Consider the following 22,188-nt stretch of genomic DNA (forward strand, 5'->3'; position numbering starts at 1 on the left):
GCATTCACAGGCTAACAAAGGGGATTAAAATGCTAGTCACAGCATTTGTCAAACACATACCACAAATTTGTACAGAAGGGTAGAAAGTAACCCAAGAAATGGAGGGCATTAAATGGTTAGCATTACAACAGAAAAACTGAATAAATAATTCCAAAATTAAGAGAAAACTAGTGCATAATATTCTATGTTAAGCAGACAGGTACAAGTGGGTATAAATGGGTTGCAGTTACACACTAAGTTTTACTTTTCTATCTGGATGGGTTCCACCAACAATTGCCATTCTAAAGACATGAGCACATGAATACTACGAAGATACCTTTAACTGCACTAAAGTAAAATGGACCAATAATCACTTAAGGTGAGTAATGCTTTTAAAAGCAAAGTGTAAGATGCAACACTTCAATGGTGAAGACAGTGGGAGGTGGGGGGAATCACCACGATCCAACGAAACTCTACAACACAATGGAACCATGATGCATAACACCAAGTGTCAAATCTTCCCCTGCTACTCATCAAAAGAACTTTTTGCATGGTAAGGTAATTTTAACTGGTAAAACCAGCAGGACAAGCGGAATATCACAATACACAAGCTCACAATCAGCAACACACAGACATGCAGTGCAGCAGAGAAGGTAATGGGTAAACATTCGAGTATAGGCCCAATATTTCATTCTGTGGCAAGTTAAAGGTGCCCTTGAAAACACCACAGCTATAAACTTGTTGAATCAAAGAAAATCTCAAAGTCTGTCATCACCTGGAGACACCAGATCAAATAAACTGCAACTTAACGATTCTCCGTCTCTGGTGAACCTTTCTGAAAGCTTCTTCCATGTCCTGTGCCAAATGAAGATGAGAAAACTAGACCAGCCTAACAGATTCTGCACTATTAGAACTATTTTTGAGGGGGTGGGGGAGCAGAGGGAAGAGAAGAAATCAGATCCACATGCTGAGAAGAGCAGATCAATAGATCAGCAATACATACATTGGATAAAGATTGACCACGAAGAACATTGGATAAAACAACTGTTAGTGAGGTAGGAAAGCAGTGGAGTAATTAGCCACGGCCCAATCGGTCCAGTTTTTGCATTATTCTTGGTGAGAATTGGTGCTATTGGAAAGATAGTTTGTGCATCATTACTTCTTGCGTTGAATTGAAGAGTGAACTCACCTGAGATTTAATTTAAATTTATTATGATATTTTCACTATGCATAGATTAAAATCTACATTAGTGCAACAGGGGATGTGTTCTCCTTTAGATCAGACTCCCCACTTTTTCCTACATCCCCTATCTAAAGTCACCAATACATGAGATGCAGACTTTAGCCCTTATCCTCCTGTTTTGTGAGAAAAGTAAACAGAAGGACATAACCATTTGTTGATTTCTATCGATATGAATATGTGACAGGTATGCTGTAATGGAATGGAACTAGAGTCTAATATGATTGTTGTAATTGGCTTTTGAGCCTTTGATTAAAATCAGTCAAGCTGAGATTAGTAGATCGTCAGGAAAATGGATTTTACATTGGGGAAGCAAGCACAACTGATTGATAAGGTGGCATTTAGACAAACAAAAAAAATCTCAACGTTTGAAGATGCTGTTGTGCTACAAGTACAACAAAAAGCACAGTATAATTTGACACATTCAATCTCCTATTCGTCACGATCCTGGACACTAAAGTTAATAATCTTACAGTAACAGTCAAGATTTTGATTACATGCCTTTAGCCATGAGCCTCTTTGACTTCATGTTTGCTCCCATCCATACCAACTATTCAATCTTAATCTCAGCCTACACTTGTTCCTTCTGGAAAATGCCATGTTCAATTATGTTGAAGAAATATCATTCAGTTACTTTTCTGATGACTGCACTGTCATATATACATCAATATTCAAGCATAATCTAGTTTTCAACAACAGTTCTAGTCCTTGTTGCTTATCCATAGTGATAAAGTGAATTTCAAGGGTAGATTGAAAGCATTTCCCAATAGGGAAATCAAAAACAACAGATTTATCTGAAAATTAGAATCAGGCCACTGTGTAATGAGGTCAGCAAAGATTTTGTGCTGCAGAAATCAGGAACTCCCTCCCTTAAAAGGCTATGAATACTGCATTAATTGACATCTTTTGGTTTGGTAAGGAGATCAGAAATATGGAGCAAATGCATGTAAAAGGGATTTGACACACAGCTAGATCAAACAGGATGACAGAATAGGTAGAAGGACCGAATGGCATACACTTTTCCCTATGCCCTTGGAACATTAGTCTCGAATACTTGTGCATAAGTTTTCAAATTGTGAATAAGGATTGGTATATTATACTTCTGTTACCTTATGATCTGTTAGTAAAACTACTATGAATGGTTAGCTAGTTTCCTCCCAACCCACTTAAATCATAAGATGTAGGGACACAGGCTATTTGCCATGCTTAATCTGCTCCCTCAATCAATGAGTTAACGGCTGATCTGATCATCCTCAACTCTACTTCCCTGCCTTTTCCCAATAACCCTTGATTTCTAATTAGTAAGGGAATCAATCTATCTCAGCTTCATTTATACGCAACAACCCAGGGTTCTGTGTAAAGAGTTCCACAGACTTAGTATCTTCAGACTAATTTCCTCATCTCCATCCTGACTGGCCAATTCTTTATGCTGAGATTATGCCCACTGCTCTTGGAGTTACTTGCAAGGGGAACAACCTTTCCATATTTGCCTTCACTAATACCTGCTAAACTTTTGTACACTAGCTTTCTGCGACTTTGCCCGAGGACTCCCAGGTCCTTCTTAACTGCAGTTTTCTGTGGTCTTTCTCCATTTAACTAATATTTGGCTCCTCTACTTTCCCTGTCAAAATGCATAAATTCACATTTCCATCTGTCAAGTTTTTACCCACTCAATCTATGTCCCTCTGCGGACTCTTCATATCATTATCACCACTTGCCTATTTGTGTGTCACCTGTAAATGTGGCTACAATACATTCACTTCCCTCATCCAAGTCATTAATATATACTGTAAAAAAAATTGTATTCCCAATACTAATCCTAGTGGCACTTATTACAGGTTGCCATCCTAAAAATGCCTCCCCTTTCTAACTCTGTTTTCGATAAGTTAGTGAATCCTCCATCCACGCTGGTATCCTACCCACAGCCTAATGTGTGTAGTATCTTATCAAATATGTTTTGGAAATCCAAATATATTACATCTCCCGTTTCCCTTTGTCTACCCTGCTTGTTACCTCTTCAAAGAACTGTCATAAGTTTGTCAGGGATGATTTTCCCTCCATGAAGCCATGGTGGATCTGCTTGGTTACATATTTCTAAATGCTCTGTTCTACTGCACGATATTATACTAACATTTTTTGATTAATAGGAGTGGTATATTTCCATTCCTCTGAGACTTTGCCAGAATGTAAGGATTCTTAGAACATTACTACCCTTGTATCCACCACCTCTGCAGTTACTTCCTTTAATAAACTAAGATGCATCCCATCAGGTCCAGGGAAACCACAGCCTTGACGCCTTATTAATTTCCCTTGTACTTTTTCTCTAGTGTTAGATGCTGTATTTATTTTCTCTCTCTCCATTTCCTCTCAACTATTTAGTATTTATGGAATGCTATTAGAGTCTTCCACCATGAAGACCAATGCAAAATATCAATTGAACTCCTTTGCCATTTCCTGGTTTCCCATTATTATTTCCCCAGCCGCAATCTCCAAGGGGTAAATGTTCTCTGTGGCCTCACTCATTCCTTATTTAAAGAAGCTCTTGCACTCTGTCTTGATATTATTTGTAAGTTTATCCTCAAAGTTTATTTTCTCTCCATTTATTTTGGCCAATACTAGTTGATTATAAAAACTTTCCCAATCCTCTGATGTATTACTAATCTTTGTCACACTGCGTGTTTTTCCTTTCAGTTTGATACTACCTACAATTATCTGGTTAATTGAGCTTGGTTTATCCCCCTTCCTATAAATCTTTGTTCTACTGGGATTTATATTTGTTGTGTGTCATAAATTATTTTCTTAGATATCTTCCATTAGACCTCAATTATCTTTGCTGCTAAGCTCTTTTCTTAGTCAACTAAAACCACCTCTGAACTGATTCCTTTAAAATTACCCTTATTTAAGTTTGGCACTGTTGTTTTCAACCCAAATTTCTCACTCTCCATGTCACGGTCACTGTTTCCTCTGGATCTTTTAGTCTGAAATCACTTATTAAACCTGCCTATTTACCGGATCCAAACAGCTTGATCCCTAGTTGGATCCACAATATATGGTTTTCAGAAACTGTTCCAAGAATGTTCCATGAACTCTTCTACACTGCTACTTCTGCTAATTTGAATTGCCTAATCTACATGAAGCTTAAAGTCACTATGGTTGACGTACAACCCTTGTCACGTGGCCTCAATTTCTCCCTAATTATTTGTTGTCCTACAGTTTAGCTATTTCAATCAGTGTCTTCTTTACCTTGAGATAATAAGAACTGCCGATGCTGGAGTCAGAGATAACACAATGTGGAGCTGGAGGAACACAGCAGGCCAGGCAGTAGAGGAGTAGGAAAGTTGACGTTTCAGGTCGGGACCCTTTATCTTGTTATTTCTTACCTCCATTGAAATGGATTTAACATCTTCCAATCCAAGATAATTTCTAGCTATCATACTATCCAATACTAAAAATGATCCCACCTGGTTTTCCTTCCTGCCTGTCCTTCCAAACAAAAAATCACATTATCCTGATAATTTAGCTTTGACCTCCTTGTAATCAATTCCCTGTAATGGCTGTAAGATCATACCCATTAACATACATTTGTGCCATTAATTCATTTGTTTTGTTTCAAATACCATGGAATTCAAGTAAAAGCCTTTAATTTTGTCTTTTAAACATTCTCCCCCTCCCACCAACCTCAACCCGGTTTGCTATGAGTGTACACTGTCCCTTGCTGTTCCACTTTGAGGATTGTAAACTTCTGCTATCCTGCAATATTGCCATTTCCTTTTTCTTTGTAAGCCTACATTTCCCCCTCCTCCCACCCCTGCAATTAGTTTAAAACTATTTCTACCAACACAATTGATAAATTTGCCAGGACAGTGGTCCCTACACAGTTCAAGTGATGTTCATCCCACTGGATCAGCACCCTTCTCTCCCAGTACTTGTGCCAGTGCCAGTGCCCGACTTGTGCTGTAATTGTAGGGTCATTTAACTTTCAAAATAGGTGTCTCAGGTGTAGCCAACCTTTCCAATAGAAAAGTTATCCTTCGTTGACCAATATACTCCTTTTCTGATTCCAGTCAAATTCCTATTTCTCATGTTTACACACACAATCTTAATTTTCCTTACAATGCGATGGCAGAATCGTATGTCCTTGTCTCAAGTCTCTTGGATGGAAAATCTACTTTTCTTCAATGATAGATTGCTTTTTTACAAGTTTATCCAACAGGCTTCATACCTAAAGTCAATAGCTTTATCATTAGTTATCCATTCACGTTTGTTGCCTTATCTCAAACTGTCTTGACCTCAAACTCAAGTTTTTCATCCACTCCAATAGTGAAGCTACCTTCAGGCAATTTCTTTTCCCCACAAATCTCTTAATTTTTCTCAAAGCCCAATTCTGTCTCTCAATGTTGCATCCATACCTGGGAATGCTCAAAAGTCCTATGATAAAGGCACAAAAAATTGTCCAATTTCTATTACTTTCACGCCCTTAAATTTGTCCTGATCAGGGTTACAACCTCTAATTTTTCCCCATTCATTCAATTCAGGTGATCTTCTTCCCCCCTCCACAACAAACGCCCTGAACTTTTGGTATTGTAAAAATTGATACAATGAAAAGTTAAAGTTTTAGTTTTAATTAACATTGTGTGAAGATCTATTTTCTTTGGATATGCAAATTAATGAGACACAATGTTACACAAAAAAAAGAGTGAATATTTACCCTTCTACCAATTTTCTCTCTCCACATTTTATAAATCCATTTTCCTACATTTTGCCTAAATAATTTTTCATACACCAGCCACATCATCAGATTATCTAACTACACTTTCGGCAGCCTGGTTCTGGGCTCATTTCTCTACATCCACACACGTGCTGATTAGCAAGTACTCCAGTTTGTGAACTGGCTTATCAGTATCATTGAGGCAAACTTCAATTTCTCTTCCCTCTGATAAGGCAACAGAAGAACAAAAAAGTGGGTCTAAACTGGAACCTTCACAGTCTCTGCAGTTCAGCTATTGGCAGGATACATTTGTGACCTACTGTTAAAGTTGCAACAGTGACGTTCTTCAATGCTTAATGTAAATGCTATGAAATCAGATTCCACGCAAGTACAGACTATTTACTGTGGAGTACAAAAACTTTTTGTCTTTCAACTCATGTAAAGGCCAGTAACTGATTTTCCTTCACTACAAGAGTTTGTTGAACCCTTCACTTGAATGCTGAGTGCAGTTTTCTACTGTACACAGGAGTAGAAAACCATCAGCAAATTTGTTAAATCGCAAAGAGCTACTGAACCATTCATTTAACGGTTGCACTCGTCTTTCACTAAGGTTTCCAGTGTAAAATGACATTCTAGGTAATCAAGTCTAACGTGATGAAATACGTAATTTTTCTTACACACATTTTCACTCTATTGTTTAAATTACCGCGCTCAAATTTTCTTCAAAAGAACCGAAGTAAATTGGTGGGTCACTTCAAATTTTCAACAGATGCCCTGGTGCACATCTAAACTATTGGAAATAAAATTGAAAGTAACAAGGAGTTCTGTGGCAGTTGCTAAAGCAAGCTCATTCAGAAATTTCACTGCAGAGAATTTTTAAAAGTTTCAAGACTCAAATTTACTGAGTCATGTTCAGGACATATAGCTTCTTCCAATTTATTCCGATGCTTTAAAAAAAAACACGGTTCTCTGGAGTGAGGTCTTATGGCACAGTGGCAACCTGAGCCAAGAGGCCTGGGTTCAAGTTCTGCCTGCTTAAGAGGTGTGCGATAACATCACAGAACAGGTTGATTAGAAAATATCTAAAAAGGCTTTCCAATACACATGTATGATTGATTAAAGGCATTCCATTGGCATTTTCCCACCACATTAAGAGTTCCTTCAGTAGACTTGAAAATAGCAATAGCTTCTAGTGCATGGATAAATGGGGAAGATGTTATTGTACCAGAACCAAACTGCACAAACTGTCAAGCTCCCACAGCTGCCATTCCATTTCAAAGCAGCCTCTCACAAGCTCAAACTTATCTCCTCTGTAACTCTTAAGCAAAATTAACAGCTATGCATAAAAATTAAAAACATTTCTGACATGCCTTGCTGCTACTAACTCCGGTCAAAATAAAGGGAAAAAACCCATTATGGCTTTGAATTCCATACAACATCACTCTTGTCAAGGCAATGAAGCAAAACTGCTGAAAGCTCAATTGCAAAACAACAAAGCAAGTAAAAAGGTTGCAGTCTACAATCAATAGACAGTAAATAACACAAGTTTCACAGGCACGATCTTCTGCTGCAAAAGAAAGACAAGTTTACTTGGAAAATGTCTGACTTCCAGTAATTAGCTGTCACAGATTACATACAAATGTTCTTCCAAAAGATGACAAAGGCATTTTAAAGTGACTTTTCAGGAAGACGAAGAGTACTTTCTCCCTGCCTTTTAAGGCTGAATGTTGACAGCAGCACAATGTTAATGTAGATGTCTAGGATTTCAGTTAATTAAGACCATTTCACAAAACAATATAAAAGTGACTATTTAATAATTGATCCCTATAACTACTGATTTGATTTGCAACTTATAGCTTCTTACAGGCTTAGAATACAACTAGCAACTCTCAACCTTTGTATTCTATGTCCTGTAGCCTTACTGTCGTAGATGCCTAGAGATGAAAACACATGCTTTCTAGTTCTAAGAGTCAAGACAACTTACATCATTTAAATTGAGTGCTTATAGACCTCGGACATTCGAAAAACCTCAAAGAGTCTTGGGCTTACACTCGAACATTTACACCGTGAACTCAAGCTAGATTAATAGACAATAAAATTCGGCTAACAGAGGTGCAAAGAGTATTTGAAGTTGAGCAGTGAAATCATGGCCTCATTGTGCACTTATAGGCTTTCACCACTGAGCCAAGACAGGGATGTCATAATACAATAAGGTAAGTCAACATATTGCACATTATGTTCAACAAAATTGGAATTATAAAACGCAAATACAGCAAAAGAAAAAGAAGGACAGAAGAAAGATTTTGTGCCCTGGAAGAAAAGTTAAATTAACTTGATAATTTCAGTATCATATGGTGGCATAGCAGCATAGTTCCGATCCAACAAGGATTTGCTTGGTCTTTCATATATAAAATTGGATTAGTGCTATACAGAACCAGACATAGCTGCAAGCTACTAGAAAAAAAAAGTATGCATATAAAAGGGTTTAGTTACTGTTACAGGTTGCATTGTGACATCCCTGCATCTAATAAAGTGCCCTGTGCTGGCATCACTGCCCCTTTCCCAAAACTAGATAGAAACTTTGCAATTCATTGATTTCAAGTGAAATGCTAAGCAGATAGCAAAATGAAATCAAATTTATGACTTGCTACACCAAGTTATTCCTTAAAGCACTAGCTTAGTGTTAATTAATGCATTAATTGTGTGGCGTTGTCTCAAAAACTGGGAGAACGTGAAAGTATCTAGCTTTTACTGAAGTTTAAAATCCTTGGTAAAATATTAATGATGAACTCAATACTCCCCTTAATATATCTTAATATATGCAAAACATTGCAAACTTGTGCAACAAATGGAGGAAATTATAGGTGGATGCAAGGGAAAGTGGAATCAAAGAGGGGGAAGGCAGGAAAGTTGGGCTGTCATGTTTGATTGGCCACAATCTTATTGAATAAAGGAGCAAACTTGAGGCGCCATATCACTTATTCTTTTCACATTCTCAGACCAGAGGACCAAATATGCGTTGACTTATAAGCAGGGGTAGGTTATGAAACACTACCTCTGCAGTTTTAAAATACACAGGACAATCTTATTACTCAGTGCAAGTGACAGATATGACTGCATCATTACACTTTTTAAATAAAAATCATTATCCCAAACTATGAAATAGTGCTGCAGAGTTAAAACTATATCTGCATCAAGGGGAATTTGTGGTATCATTAACTTGCAGAATTTCAGGACCTTTCTTAAATTGGGAATCAATGTCAAACATTTCAACCTTTAAGTAGAGCCTAAATGCTCTTCAAAGCATATATTATAGATTTTTCTGAAAAAAGAAAAGTATGTTAATGTATTGGCCTTGTGTTAGGTGAATGCACTGGTTAAAATCAGAGCAAATTCAGTCTGTCTATCTAGAAAATAAGAAAAAAAATTCAATATTCCATGGATTTTTGAAATAGACAATAGTCGTTGCACCCCTACTATATCTATTTCTTTTTACAATGACATCTTTTGTGTGTTTATCTGAAAAACTCCATTCCTGTGAGAAAAAGAAAAATGTTTAGATGCAGCAACCTTTGAAATAAAAGTTAAAACAGAAAAGGCTGAAATGAGAGAACATTCAGGAAACTAAAAGGGGAAAAAAAGAAGTTAAGTGCATGGACAGAGATGATATTAATTTCATGCAGTTTTTGTTTTAAGAAACCGGCACTCACGCCCCACAGTAGTAGTAGCAGAAGTAGTAGGAGTAGTATTGCCAGTAGAAAGCACTACATGTGTTGGGGTAGAAAGATTTTTTACATCGTGGTGTTGGCTGACTATGGAGGGCTGCCGCCTCAGTGCTCCCTGCAAGGAAGGTCCACCCTGGAATGTGTTGACAACGCCCATCTGCAAAGAATCAGAAAATAAGACAGCTTTGCTCCACATTGAAAAGTTAGAGAGATGGGGTGCAGGACTGAAAGCACCAGGGGGTTAGAGAGACCGAGGATAGAATTAAATTGGGGAAGGGGGTCAGACAGAAGGGACAACTACTTGGTAGGGAAAGGTTGGAGGGGCAACAGGAGGGGAAGCGGAGTGAGACTACGAGTTAAAGGGAATGCCGACAAAGCAAAGGAACGAAGAGAGAAAGAAAGAATGCTGGCAGAAAGACAAGGAAAATAAAGCAAAACAGTGAAAATAAATAAAAGGAAGTAAAGTCCCAGTTATACTGGACAAGATCAAGCACCCCACAACAAGACTAGAATAATAAAAAGGAAGGAAAAAAGGCACTGCAAAAAAAAAAAATGTGACAGCCACTTGGAGAGGGAAGAGAGACAGAAGAGCAGAATTCCTGAAGCAGAGGTTATTTTTGGCCAGGTAAACAAGAATTTGTATACAGATTGTTTCTAAACACATGGCATAACTTTGGGTAGACATTACCTAGAGGAGGGACAGTTTATATGAATACTATTTTCGTTTAAACAACAAAAAAAAAAAATTCACTGAAAGATGCTGGTAAAGATAGTGGGAACTGGGAGCTTTTTTGGGGTGATAAAAGAGGTCTAGTTCGTTTTGAACAGCTTCCAGTCAGCGATCCATTGCTGTGGTGGGCTATGAATTTGTCAGCATACCTGAGTCTGGATTCTATTCAGACCTCTGAACCAGAGGATCTGTCCCCGACGAAGTTCCATCTCAGCATGGTCAATTTCATCATTGTCCTCCATTAACTCTCCTTCAGGGATATTGTCTTTCGTTGTACCATGGCCAGCTTCCTTCAGGAACTTTAGGCGACTTGTTGGAATTGTGGAGATTACCTGAAGATAATATTTTGACTTTTTTTAAAATCAGTATATTGTGCATTGTTCCAATTTTGAATAAATTAAGAGCAGAACGAGAGTAAATGTAAACATTCCGAACCATAAGAACATTGAGAGGTACCGAATGATACAAGATACAATATTTTAACTAACACTCCTGTTAGGAGCCTTAGGGTGTTTTGCTACTTTGAAAGGTTTTGTATGAATGCAAGCTGATGTTGACTTTATTAAGATGAAGAAACCTTATCTGGTCATCTAGTAATTCAAATTCAATGGGCATGGTGCAATGTCTCAAGGGCAAACAAAAAAAAAAAATCAAGAAATAGATTAAGCCAGCAATGGAGTGAAATACATCAATTGGATTTGGTCTTGATTATGCTGGCCACATTTTGAAGCTATGTGCTTTGAAGACGTGCACCAGTGACTGGATTAAGACAGCCACTTACCTGGCCCCAGAGAAGCTCACCAACCCCAATGAAAATGCACCACAGCCACTGGTCAAGGGTTAGCCCCGAGCAGCTGAATGGCTTCCCTCCAAACTCCACAATAATAATCTGCAATTAAAAAATAGCATCATATATCGGACCAGAGTCTCACATTATAAAACAAGTAATAATTTTTAGATAATACTAGTTTACAAGGTGTACAATTCCCAATGCTATGCAGTTCTCTAAAGTTCTACTGCCAAGTGGTCTTTTTTTTTAGGAATTTGCAAAAACAGCAAGTTGAAATTTGAGTTTACAAAATTTTCACTGGATGTGGGCATCTGATTTCGGCAGCCTTTACTGCAGTTTCTCAGTGTCCCTCAAGATGGTATTGACGAGCGACTTTCACATCTAATTCCAATTTACAATCCATTTTACCCTAATACATTCTGTATAATTCTGTCCCAGAAATCCTAGATGAAAAACTTGATGTAAAAAAGCAAGTGGTAAAGGCGAGTACAATTACAACATTTAAAAGACATTTGGACAGGCACGTGGATAGGAGATGGTACTTGTGTATACAAGCTTGGGTTCGAATGTTAGATTGCTGTGAAGGTCACAGCTGAAGAACCACCTACCAGTCATCCCAGTATTACAGGTAAAGGACTGTCTCTCTGAGTGAGCTAACCATCATTAGGATCCAAATGAACCAGGAGAAAAGAATTTTAATAAATCCGCAAAACCAAGAATTTCAAAACCAACAGTTCAATTATCAAATGTCCCACAATCTATTCTTCAATAATGAGTTGGACATTGATCTATATATATTTAATATTTATCTTTTTGTTGGACGCACTTCTCATTTCTACTGTGAGTGATGCGTTATTATTTATTCTCATGTTTATAAGCTAAAAGTTACTTTTATTACCTGAACAACACCTGGTTATATTGAGATAACACAGTGTGGAGCTGAAGGAACATAGCAGGTCAGGCAGCATCAGAGCAGCAGGAATGTTTACGTTTCGGGTCAGTACCCTTCTCTGATGCTGCCTGGCCTGCTGTGTTCCTCCAGCTCCACACTGTGTTATCTCTGACTTCAGCATCGGCAGTTCTTACTATCTCGGGATAAATTGACTCCTTTTAAGCATCAATGTTTTTGGTCTGGGAGAAAGGTATCTAGAAGGAAGGGGATCCTTTGTGAATTAATCTTGTTGTGGCCAACCAAAAAGTGCCAGATCGTATCTCCTTGCTCACGATCTTCACATCTGGAACTCTAACAACTTGTGGTATTTCGTTTGGGGACTGGTCATAACACTGTGAAGTCATGAATTAATCCTAGATTGTTGCACAGTACCAGGTCTCGTAATGCCGGCTCTCAGGTCAGCTCCAGCGCGTTGCTTAAGAACTTTGCTCAATTTTTTTTTTAATGAACTATCACCTTTATCCATCCGATTTTTCCCATCCAAGTGTATAAGTTGATGGGAAATCCCCCATCATAATCCTCAGGTTACCTTTCTGACAAGCTACCATTATTTCTTCATTTCTATTCTATCCTTGCCAAGTGTTACTGTTAGTGGGATTTCTACACCACTCCCACAACTATGTAAACATCTTCGCTCATTTACAGCAAATTCAGTTAAAACGTTCTGTTTGATATTTCAGTCCAGTAGCACGTTCCTCACCGTCACGCCAAAGCCACAACAAATAATCATGTGATTATTTGAATAGAGATTTGCCAACTAATAATAATATTTTGATGTTTCCATTAGAGAACACCAAGGCACAAAAACAAAACTCTGCTTTGTCACTTTTGCCAGCCACAAATTTTCATCTTTCTCTACTTAGGCTCAGGAAATAAATTGTACAACAGCCATGCAACATCTTCAGTTCTTTCCAATGTAGATAGGCTGCCTTTACTTTCAAATTGATGCAAAATGACATTTGATACATATGAACATAATAATGACAGCATAACTTAGAAAGAGGTGCCTGAGTTCTGGTGTGAACTCCCTTCAGGTGAGGGTCCCACTATAAATCCATTTGTTAGAATCTGTCCGTCACAAAATTACCCCTCACAGCCAAGATGCAGTAATGGTCTTTCTAAAAGTCCACCTTGTATTTGGATGAGTATAAACCAGTTTGAAGAATACCTATACATACAATAATGACTAAATAACAAACAATTCATTTAATGCCCAGTCCTTGCCCTCAATTTTTCAGTATTGCTCACAAGAATTCAATTTAGTGCAAAATACATAGTTCTGATATCTGCCCAACAGTTAAGGTGCAGGAATAGCTTCAATTAGTACAGATTAAAAGGCTGGTTTTTAAAGCCTGCTATTCCACAAAATAAAACATCCCACTTTCAAAATGCAAGATTATAATCTGAAAGTCTATTTATCCTTATTCTAAAGTAACAAAAGCTTCATGGAACAAAAGTTTAGTGTTACATGCATATCTGCCTGTTGCCAAGGGCACAAAATGGGTTTCCTAATGTAGACCATAAGTGGTGCTGGAATGGTGTAACGGTTATGCTCTGGCACACTGCAGTGGGCACAACAGCTTGCATGTGCTCTTGAAAACATAACATTTATATCACTTTAGAAGGGTCACTTACAGTTTAAGGAAACACACTATTTCACAAACAAATGAACCTGACAATTATTTTGCAGTTATCTTCTGTCTATATTGACGAGAGTGATAGAAGCATCACACAGAGAGAAAGCAACCAAAACATGCTGCATTGAGACTAATATGAGTTGTATCTTCATGTCAGGCAGGTAGAATGGTCAGATCAACACAGTGTGTACTCGGAGTATGATGTTCAAAAAAATTAAACTGAACATAGGGGTTGGCATTATTTGTTTTATTACTCCGCTTTGTTTACTCACTGCCTGCAAAACTGATCGAGAAGGAACTTAATTAAATAATCAGAAAGAAATACACATGCAACTAGAAAAATGCTCTACCTGAATTAGAAAAGTGCCCACAATAATACTGCAAAAGATGGGGTTTCGGAAAATTGCTTCAAACACGTTCCGCTCCCCGTGAATTTTGCGAGCATTGATTTCATTGAAAAGCTGCATCATGACGAAAGTGTTGAATACAATGGTGTAATGTTCTGAAGCAGGAGCGTGAAGTGGAGTATTCCTCCCACTGTCAATGTCAAAAAACTTCTCACCTAGAAAGAATACTGGCAGGTTAACAACTTGCAATGTAATTGCTGCGATTCCTTGGTGGTTTTTCTTCTGTTTGAACCATCTAGACATTTTGCTTAATCAGAACCTTACACAGGCAAAACAAATTTGAAGTGAACATTTCGCAATTATTTAAAACAGTTTTAACGGTTAGAAATAACTTATCAAGGAGCAACATATACATTGGCCAATCAAAATTTGTACCCGATAAACAAGTTTCAAACCATTTCTAAATCAACACAAACAAGATTAACTCAATTAAAAAGGTGATTTATAAAAATCCCGGTAACATTTCTACCCTCACTTTACTCAAATGTTTTAAAAAATTCATCAGGTTTATCTATAGTGCAATTTTTTTGATGATGGGTGTGACGCTAATGTTAACATTGCACTCTGCTTCTGGGAAGTGACAATTACTGACCAGGTATTACCCTCCCTAGTTCTCCATTTTGTGCTACTCTCAATTAAGCATCAGGCACATGCAAAGCTTCCAGGTCCAGTAACAGCTTCAGTGTAATGCTCATATTCCTAATTGTGGCTGATGCAGAGGGATTTCCACCTACTGTAATATTAAAAACAGTTCCTCATGATTAATGCGCAGTGAGTCATCCTCAGATCCTACCATTACAACTGCTTTTAAGCTTTTTAAGCTGCAGCAATTAAGTTTAAGACTCTGTCAACACAACAATTAACAGCACTTTCCATTTTTGTTCAAACCGGTACGGACAGTTTTCTCCTCCCATGTCGACTGTACAAGTCTTATTGCAATTATACAATGCCAATTGGACTCTGACCTCATGAAAGGTGAGTGCCGATCTCAGATTAACTATTAAAAAATCAGAGATCAGCCAGTCATTTCTGCATTTATTCTGCCCCTCCAGAAGAATTTCTGAATCAGGAGTTTTTAAAAAGAACTTAGTGTTCTCCGTGTCCTTTTTTTAAAGAAAGGAAGCAGTTAACCAACTAATTTGGCTTTGTGTTATATCAATATAGAAAATCTTTGCGGTAATCACATGGTGGTACATAAACTTGAAGCAAGGCAATGCAGCCCCATTTAAAGCACTGCAATGCTGCAAGAAACAAGGGCATTTTCTAAACGTGGGATTGGGAGAGGAGATGAATTTAGGTGGAGCTCAGTTATTCAAGCCTGGGAAAAGGTTCTGAGCAAGTACAAAGTGATTCATGGCTTGGAACGTGGAATATAAATAGTGGGAGTTAAATCTTCAAAAAACTAAACTTGGGACAATGCATAATCTTGTTTTTAAAAAGCATATACCGATATATCGATAGTTACTAGGCAAGTCATCCACCAATCAGCATCATCTGAATATCGCCTCTTTGCTGTTTAGAGCCTGAGCAAATTGAACAGGGTGTTTTGTACATTCGAACAGTGTGCGGAGCTTGAATTTCAAGATCGATGTTAATGCCTTTGGCTGACTCCACAAACTATATACCCTCGCCATTGATTCCACTCCTGAACAATTACCATCACAAATTAAACCAGACGGTTAACAACCTTGGGGTCCAACCTGCTGCCAGGTTGAGCTTCTGACCTCATAACATCTGAAACCATAAAAACAGTTACATTGGCCCTCTGCTGCCAAAGCTCTCATCCATCTGTCAGCTCCATTCTCAATGATTCCTATGTTCTACTGGCCAGCTTTTCATCCTCAAGCCTTCATAAATTTAAACTCATCCATTAACCTACTCATTGATCCATGCTGACTTTCTGTCTCCCAAGCCCCATGTCTAACCTTTACCAGCTCTACAACCATCTGAAAACTTTATTCCTCGAAACCTTGCTTAACTACAATCCCTTTGCCCGTTGTTGTTAATGTCTTCAGCTGTCTGGACCTCAACATCTACAATTATCTGCCAAAACCTATAATCTCATGACTCAAATGACTTCATCTCTAATGATATATAAACAGGTGCAGTCTATTCAGCTCTGCGGACTTGTTCTACTATTCAATTAAATAATGGAGGCCTGCACTTTGACTGTGATATCCTTTGACAATCTCAAATCAACGAATAACAATCTTAACCTTAATCTCCTGTGACACAATGGTAGTCTCCCTACCTCCAAGCCAAAAGATCAAATCCAAGTTTCCTCAGTGTTTGTCACATGTCTTTTTAAACATGTATTCATGGGGTGTCAGTGTCGCTAGCTAGGCAGACAGCTGCCTTCTTGGATCCCTGCAGTCTATTTGGTGTAAACAGACTGTCAATGCCATTAAGTAGGAAGTCCCAGGATTTTGACCCAAAGACACTGAAACAATGGCGACATATTTTCAACTCAGGATGGTGAGGGGCTTAGTTGGGAATGTGTAGACGTTTGTGATCCCATGTATCCTGCGAGATAGCAGGGATTGGAAGGTGTTGTCCAAGGAGACTTGGTGAACTTTTGCAGCGTAGTATCTTGTGGGTAGCACACACATCTCCTACAGGGTGCCAGTGGTGGAGGGACTGAATGCTTGCAGTCACGATGCCAATCACGGCAGGCTGCTTTATCCTGGAGGGTGTCAAGCTTCAAATGTTGTTGGATCCGCACTTGTTCAAGCAAGTGAATGCATCTGTCCTACCGCTGGGATAGGACATATCCAGGATTGGTGATGGTGGTGTCTGGGACAGAGTCATAACTCAAGGAATCATACCTTACACACAATGTTGACTGTAACTTGACGAGTCTATGGGACAGCTATCCTAATTTTGTCACTGGCCTCCAGATGTCGGTAAGATGGACTTGGCAGGGTTGACAGGGCTGTATCTGCTATCGTCATTTCCAGAGACTTAGTCAACACTAAGTAGTCTATTCTGTTTTTTGTTTTAAAAAGAGGCTTTTTGTGCACTGATATAACTGAATGGCTTGCTAGGCCATTTCAGAGGACAGTTAAAAGTCAACCACATAGCTATAGGTCTGGAGTCTCAAGTGGGCCAGATCAAGTAAAAATGGCAGCTTTCCTTTCCTAAACATAGAAACTAGGAGCAGGATAAGGCCATTTAGCCTCTTGAGGTATCATCAATATGATCATGGATTATCCCCTAAATGCCAAAATGCCACTTTCAACCCATACTCCTTGATGTCTTTAAAATCAAAAAGGACCAGATAGGGTTTCTGCAACAATTGATCGTGAGACATTTAAATCATAGAATTTACTGAATTCAAATTCCAATGTCTGTCACAGTGGGATTTGAATCCAGATCCCCAGAATGCTGCCTGGGTTTCTGGATTATTTGTCCAACAACAGTACCACTATGCCACTGCTCTCCAGCCTGAATGAGCTGATTAAGAACAATTAAACATATTTGACCCAGCGTGAACAATCTTTTCAGAGTGTTCCACCACCCTCTAAGAAAAATGCTTCATTATTTCATTTCAAAATAATCTAACTCTATTTGAAACACACTAAGTTTAGAAATTCAGAGGTGATTAAGAGTAGGTGTCAAGTTTATTCAATCTTTCTTCTTAATTTAATCTTTTAAGAAGACTTAGTGAAATTCTGTTAATTCATGCTTAGAATATTCACAAGGGCAAGATATTTTCCCTGTGGCTCAATACCCAAAATAAACACTGTACTCCCAAGAGGGCTATGAACAAGGAGTCTTTACATATCCTGGTCAATGTGATTTATACGAATTGCTAATTGTGGCACAAAAAAATGCACATTCTACTTGTCTCACACAGCAGATCCTATCTTAATTTACTTTTAAGGATGGAAAGACTTTGGTTTATTTGGTTTACACAATGACTGAGTTTAGAAGAATGAGGGGAGATCTAATTGAGGTTTACAAGATGTTAAAGAGGATTGACCAAGTAGACGTAGAGGATGTTTCCACATGTGGGGCAATCTAGAACAAGAGGTCATAGTTTTAGGATAAGGACTGGTAGATTTGAAACAGGGATGAGGAGAAATTACTTGTCTTGAGAGGATCATAAATCTGTGGAATTCACAACCCCAGAGTGCGGTGGATGCTGGGCCATTCAGTAAATTTAAGGAGATGATAGACAGATTTGTAATGAGTAATGGGGTAAAGGGTTATGGAGAGCAGACAGGAAAGTGGAGTTGAGGCCAAGATGAGCTCAGCCACAATTGTATCAAATGTTGCAGCAGGCTCAAGGAGCTGAATTGCCTATGCCAGCTCCTAGCTCTTAAGTTCTTCTCTACAGTTGCAGAATACTATAATGACAATTCATATTCACAAGTTGACATAAATACATACACTTGCTCTTTGGACAGTGCTTATAGGAGGATACTCTAGTATCAAGTTTGACATGGCTCTGCACACTGGGAACAAAACACATTTATAGTTTAAAATTTATTCTTTCATCGGATGCAGGCTTCACTCACTAGGCCAGCATTTATTGTCCATCATTAATTGCCCCATAGCAGTGGTGAGCCACCAACTGGAACCACTGCAATCCCTGTGGTTTAACTAACAGTTTCCAGGATTTAGGCCAGTGACTGTGAAGGAACAGCGATTTAGTTCCAAGTCAGGATGGTGTGTGGCTTGGAGGAGGTAGAGTTCTCACATAACACCGGACCTTCTAGATGTTTTTTTTTAAATGAATTTGAAAGATACAATCAAAGGAAGGATGATAGGTTGAGATAAATGCATCTTGTATGTAATACACACAACTGCCACTATGTGACAGCGGTGGTAGGAATGATAGCTCAATATGATGGATGGGTTGCCAATCAAGTGGACTACTTTGTCCTGGATGGATCAAGCTTCCTGAATGTTGTTGGAGCTGGACTCATTCCAAGAATTTGGGGAGTCAGACCGTAAGTTGCAGTCTACGGAATTTCCAGCTTCTGAACTGCTTGTGTAACCATATTGTTTTTAACTGACTGGTCCAGTTAAGTTTCTGGTCAATGGCAAACTCCGGATGTTGATTCAGTGATTGCAATAGGAAATAATTAAATGACTAAGTGAAACAATTGCAGTTGTGTAATACTGCATCACAATGTTTGAACTATACTCAACCGTGACGGAAGACTTGAAATTAAAATTTAAAAGCAACCATGGATTTTTGCTTCCAGATTGCTGAAAAGGTTTCAGTAATGTTGGATGAGAAGCTGTTTATATTAGTGCTTTACCACTCTGTAGAGTGTTGTGACAGATTTTAAAAAACACTTCCCCCCAGGATACATGCACAGCTCCAAGTTAATTGCTTTACTCAGGTTTTGTTGTTGAAATTAAATACAAAGAAAGCAAACGTACTAATGGATCCACAGACCTGCAAAGAGAAGTGTGAAGATAATAGTGAGCTGATAAACCCCATGACCCAGGATGTTCTTCATCATTGTCCGAGAGATTAGTGGCTTATTCCTGCCATAAGGCTTGCGAAGCAGAAGAGATTCTGTTGGTGGTTCGGTTGCCAGAGCCAAAGAAGCAAACGTGTCCATGATCAGATTTACCCAGAGCATCTGAACAGCTTTAAGTGGAGAATCCTGGTTGAGAATAATAAAGAAATAAATCCACTGCTTTGTTTTGTTTAAAATAAAATTGCTGCTGTATCACAAATGCTAAAGGAATTACATCATGGGTCACATTTCATCCACTGACATTACCTTAGTTCTCAATGTGGCCTTACCACTTCTTGCCTTGGCTATAAGCACATTTCCAATGTTACTCTAAAACTATCAGTAACTCAGTGATTGTGGTCTCCTGTAGAGCTCATCTAGTTTATCCTTTAGCTAAAATGGAGGCTTACACTAGGAAGTTCTTCCTAAATACACGTCACAAAGTAAGGAAAAAACATACCGACTTGGAACAGGCTATGCCACTTGCTCCACCTTGCAATAAGATCATAGTTGGTCAGGTTACTCCATATTCTCACCTATCCACGATACCCTTTATCCAAAGCACATTGTATTTCTTTAATAAATTGGTTAAACAGGATTTGTCTTTCACAAAACCATTTTAATTCCTCTTTAGTTTGAATCCAAGTGAACTGTAATAACATTTAATAATAGCTTCATACAGCATCCCTCAGATGTTGAGCAGACTAACCTATAGTTTTCTGCTTTCTGTCTCCATTCTTTTTTGAACAAAGCAATTACATTTTGTGCTGTACAGCAATTTACTTTTCCTGTCTGCCTTACATACTGCCCAATTTACAGTACATAGTAATACTTCTATTTTTAAATACTGCATCTAACAATAATCAGGATCTGGTTGTAAATAAGTCAGTCAAAGGAGAGTTCACTGGTTATAACCTGCTGACTTGTTATTGCCTCATTGCTGTTATTACTGCTACTTTTGCAAACGTTTTTGTCTTTATTTTTGAAATCCTCCAAAATTACTTCAAACAATCAGACTATCACACTGATATTATAAGTTAGCCTATAAATAGGGACTTGCAGTGACTTATCAAATGAAACCCAATGATGCTACAACAAGAACACTCTGATCACGAAACTCGGAATTGAGGAGAACACAGTAAACACACAATACATTAAGAATGGTCACACTTAAATACAAAGAAAATATAGCTAAGCTAAATAATAAGACAGAGTGAAATTAATTTCATTCAACAAAGTGTTGCTTTGTGTAAGGGCATACCTGGGTAATACAAGCACCAGTAAATGCCACAATGACTGCAACCACATTTACTGTCAACTGGAACTGCAGAAACTTTGAGATGCTGTCGTACACATTGCGGCCCCACATCACTGCCTTAACAATACTGGTAAAATTATCGTCTGTCAGGATGATATCCGAGGCCTCCTTTGCCACATCTGTTCCCGCAATGCCCTTTAAGATTAAAGCAAGATAAGTCAGAGATTCTACCTAAAGGACAGACATATTTATACAGTGCCTTTCATGACTTCAGGATATCTCAAATTAATTTATAAGCAATTAAGTGCATTGGAAACATTTCGAAATGTTGGAAATACTGCAGTCAATTTTGCACACAGCAAGGTCTCACAAACAGTAATGTGATAATGACCAAGAGATAATCTAAACGTAACATATCAGGTGCCAAATGGCATTCCTTTTCAAAAGGCCTTGAAGAGGGTGTAGGACCTGAAGTATAATTAGGAAGCCAGAAATCCCTGAGTGTGGAACCAAGAGTGGTTGAAGAAGCTCTTAATGGTTGACACTGTTCACCCCTGCAATGGTGACTGATTAACTTTTAAAAAGGCCAATGGGGCTCAAATTCAATTTTCCTTTTATATTTAATTTTGCAACTTCATTCTTTCGGCAGGAAGCCTTACTTGCCACATACCCTCAAATAGCCAATATGCAGTTCTGGCAGTCAAGAGTCCTGTATCGAGAATGAAGAGGTCTTTTCATATACAGAGAAACCAAAAGCAGAGGATACAGCTGTACTGCTTAGCAGAACCAAATCAGTTCTTAAGATTGGAATAAATTAAACTGCTGAGACCATTCGTTGCTATGTAGCGCCTGTAGGTGGCAGTGGGCATCAATATTTAATTCCTTCAGTCTCAGCGTGGCAGCACTGGAACAGGAGTTATCATGCCAATATCAATGCTATAATCACAGGAAATGTTTCAATCCGCTGCAAGTACAGGATCAGCTGTACGGGCGTCGCTGCAGCCCCACTCTGGAGCCTGGCTTTTTACAGAAATAAACATAAGTTTTGTTCGCACAGCACAGTACATCACATCATCTGGGAGACATTTAGAACAAGCAAGACAAACAAGGATCCACACACACACACACACACACACACACACACACACACACACGCAATACCGCGCATCAGCCAGCTGTCAGCAACAGGATCTAGACAAGAGAAAAATGAAAAACAAGTTAAAAGATAGCACTCTCTTGCATCTGTCCCTGACAGCTGGCTCAAGTGGTTGTATTAACACAGACC

At 38.5% G+C, this 22,188-nt stretch overlaps 1 protein-coding gene across 1 annotated transcript in view; it reads right to left on the reverse strand.

Annotated features, from left to right (window-relative positions):
* The window catches only part of LOC109917856 (plasma membrane calcium-transporting ATPase 1-like), a 123,747-nt gene that overhangs the window by 9,990 nt on the left and 91,569 nt on the right, over positions 1-22,188 (reverse strand). Inside the window, exons 15-19 of the mRNA XM_048611820.1 lie at positions 20,907-21,098; positions 19,579-19,792; positions 14,112-14,323; positions 11,164-11,271; positions 10,532-10,714 (exon numbers count right to left, since the gene is read on the reverse strand). Of these exons, the coding sequence (XP_048467777.1) occupies positions 10,532-10,714; positions 11,164-11,271; positions 14,112-14,323; positions 19,579-19,792; positions 20,907-21,098 (909 nt within the window). The remainder of the gene's footprint in view (positions 1-10,531; positions 10,715-11,163; positions 11,272-14,111; positions 14,324-19,578; positions 19,793-20,906; positions 21,099-22,188) is intronic.

Source organism: Rhincodon typus, chromosome 25, assembly GCF_021869965.1.
Source record: "Rhincodon typus isolate 14 chromosome 25, sRhiTyp1.1, whole genome shotgun sequence".
NCBI classification, from domain to species: Eukaryota; Metazoa; Chordata; class Chondrichthyes; order Orectolobiformes; family Rhincodontidae; genus Rhincodon; species Rhincodon typus.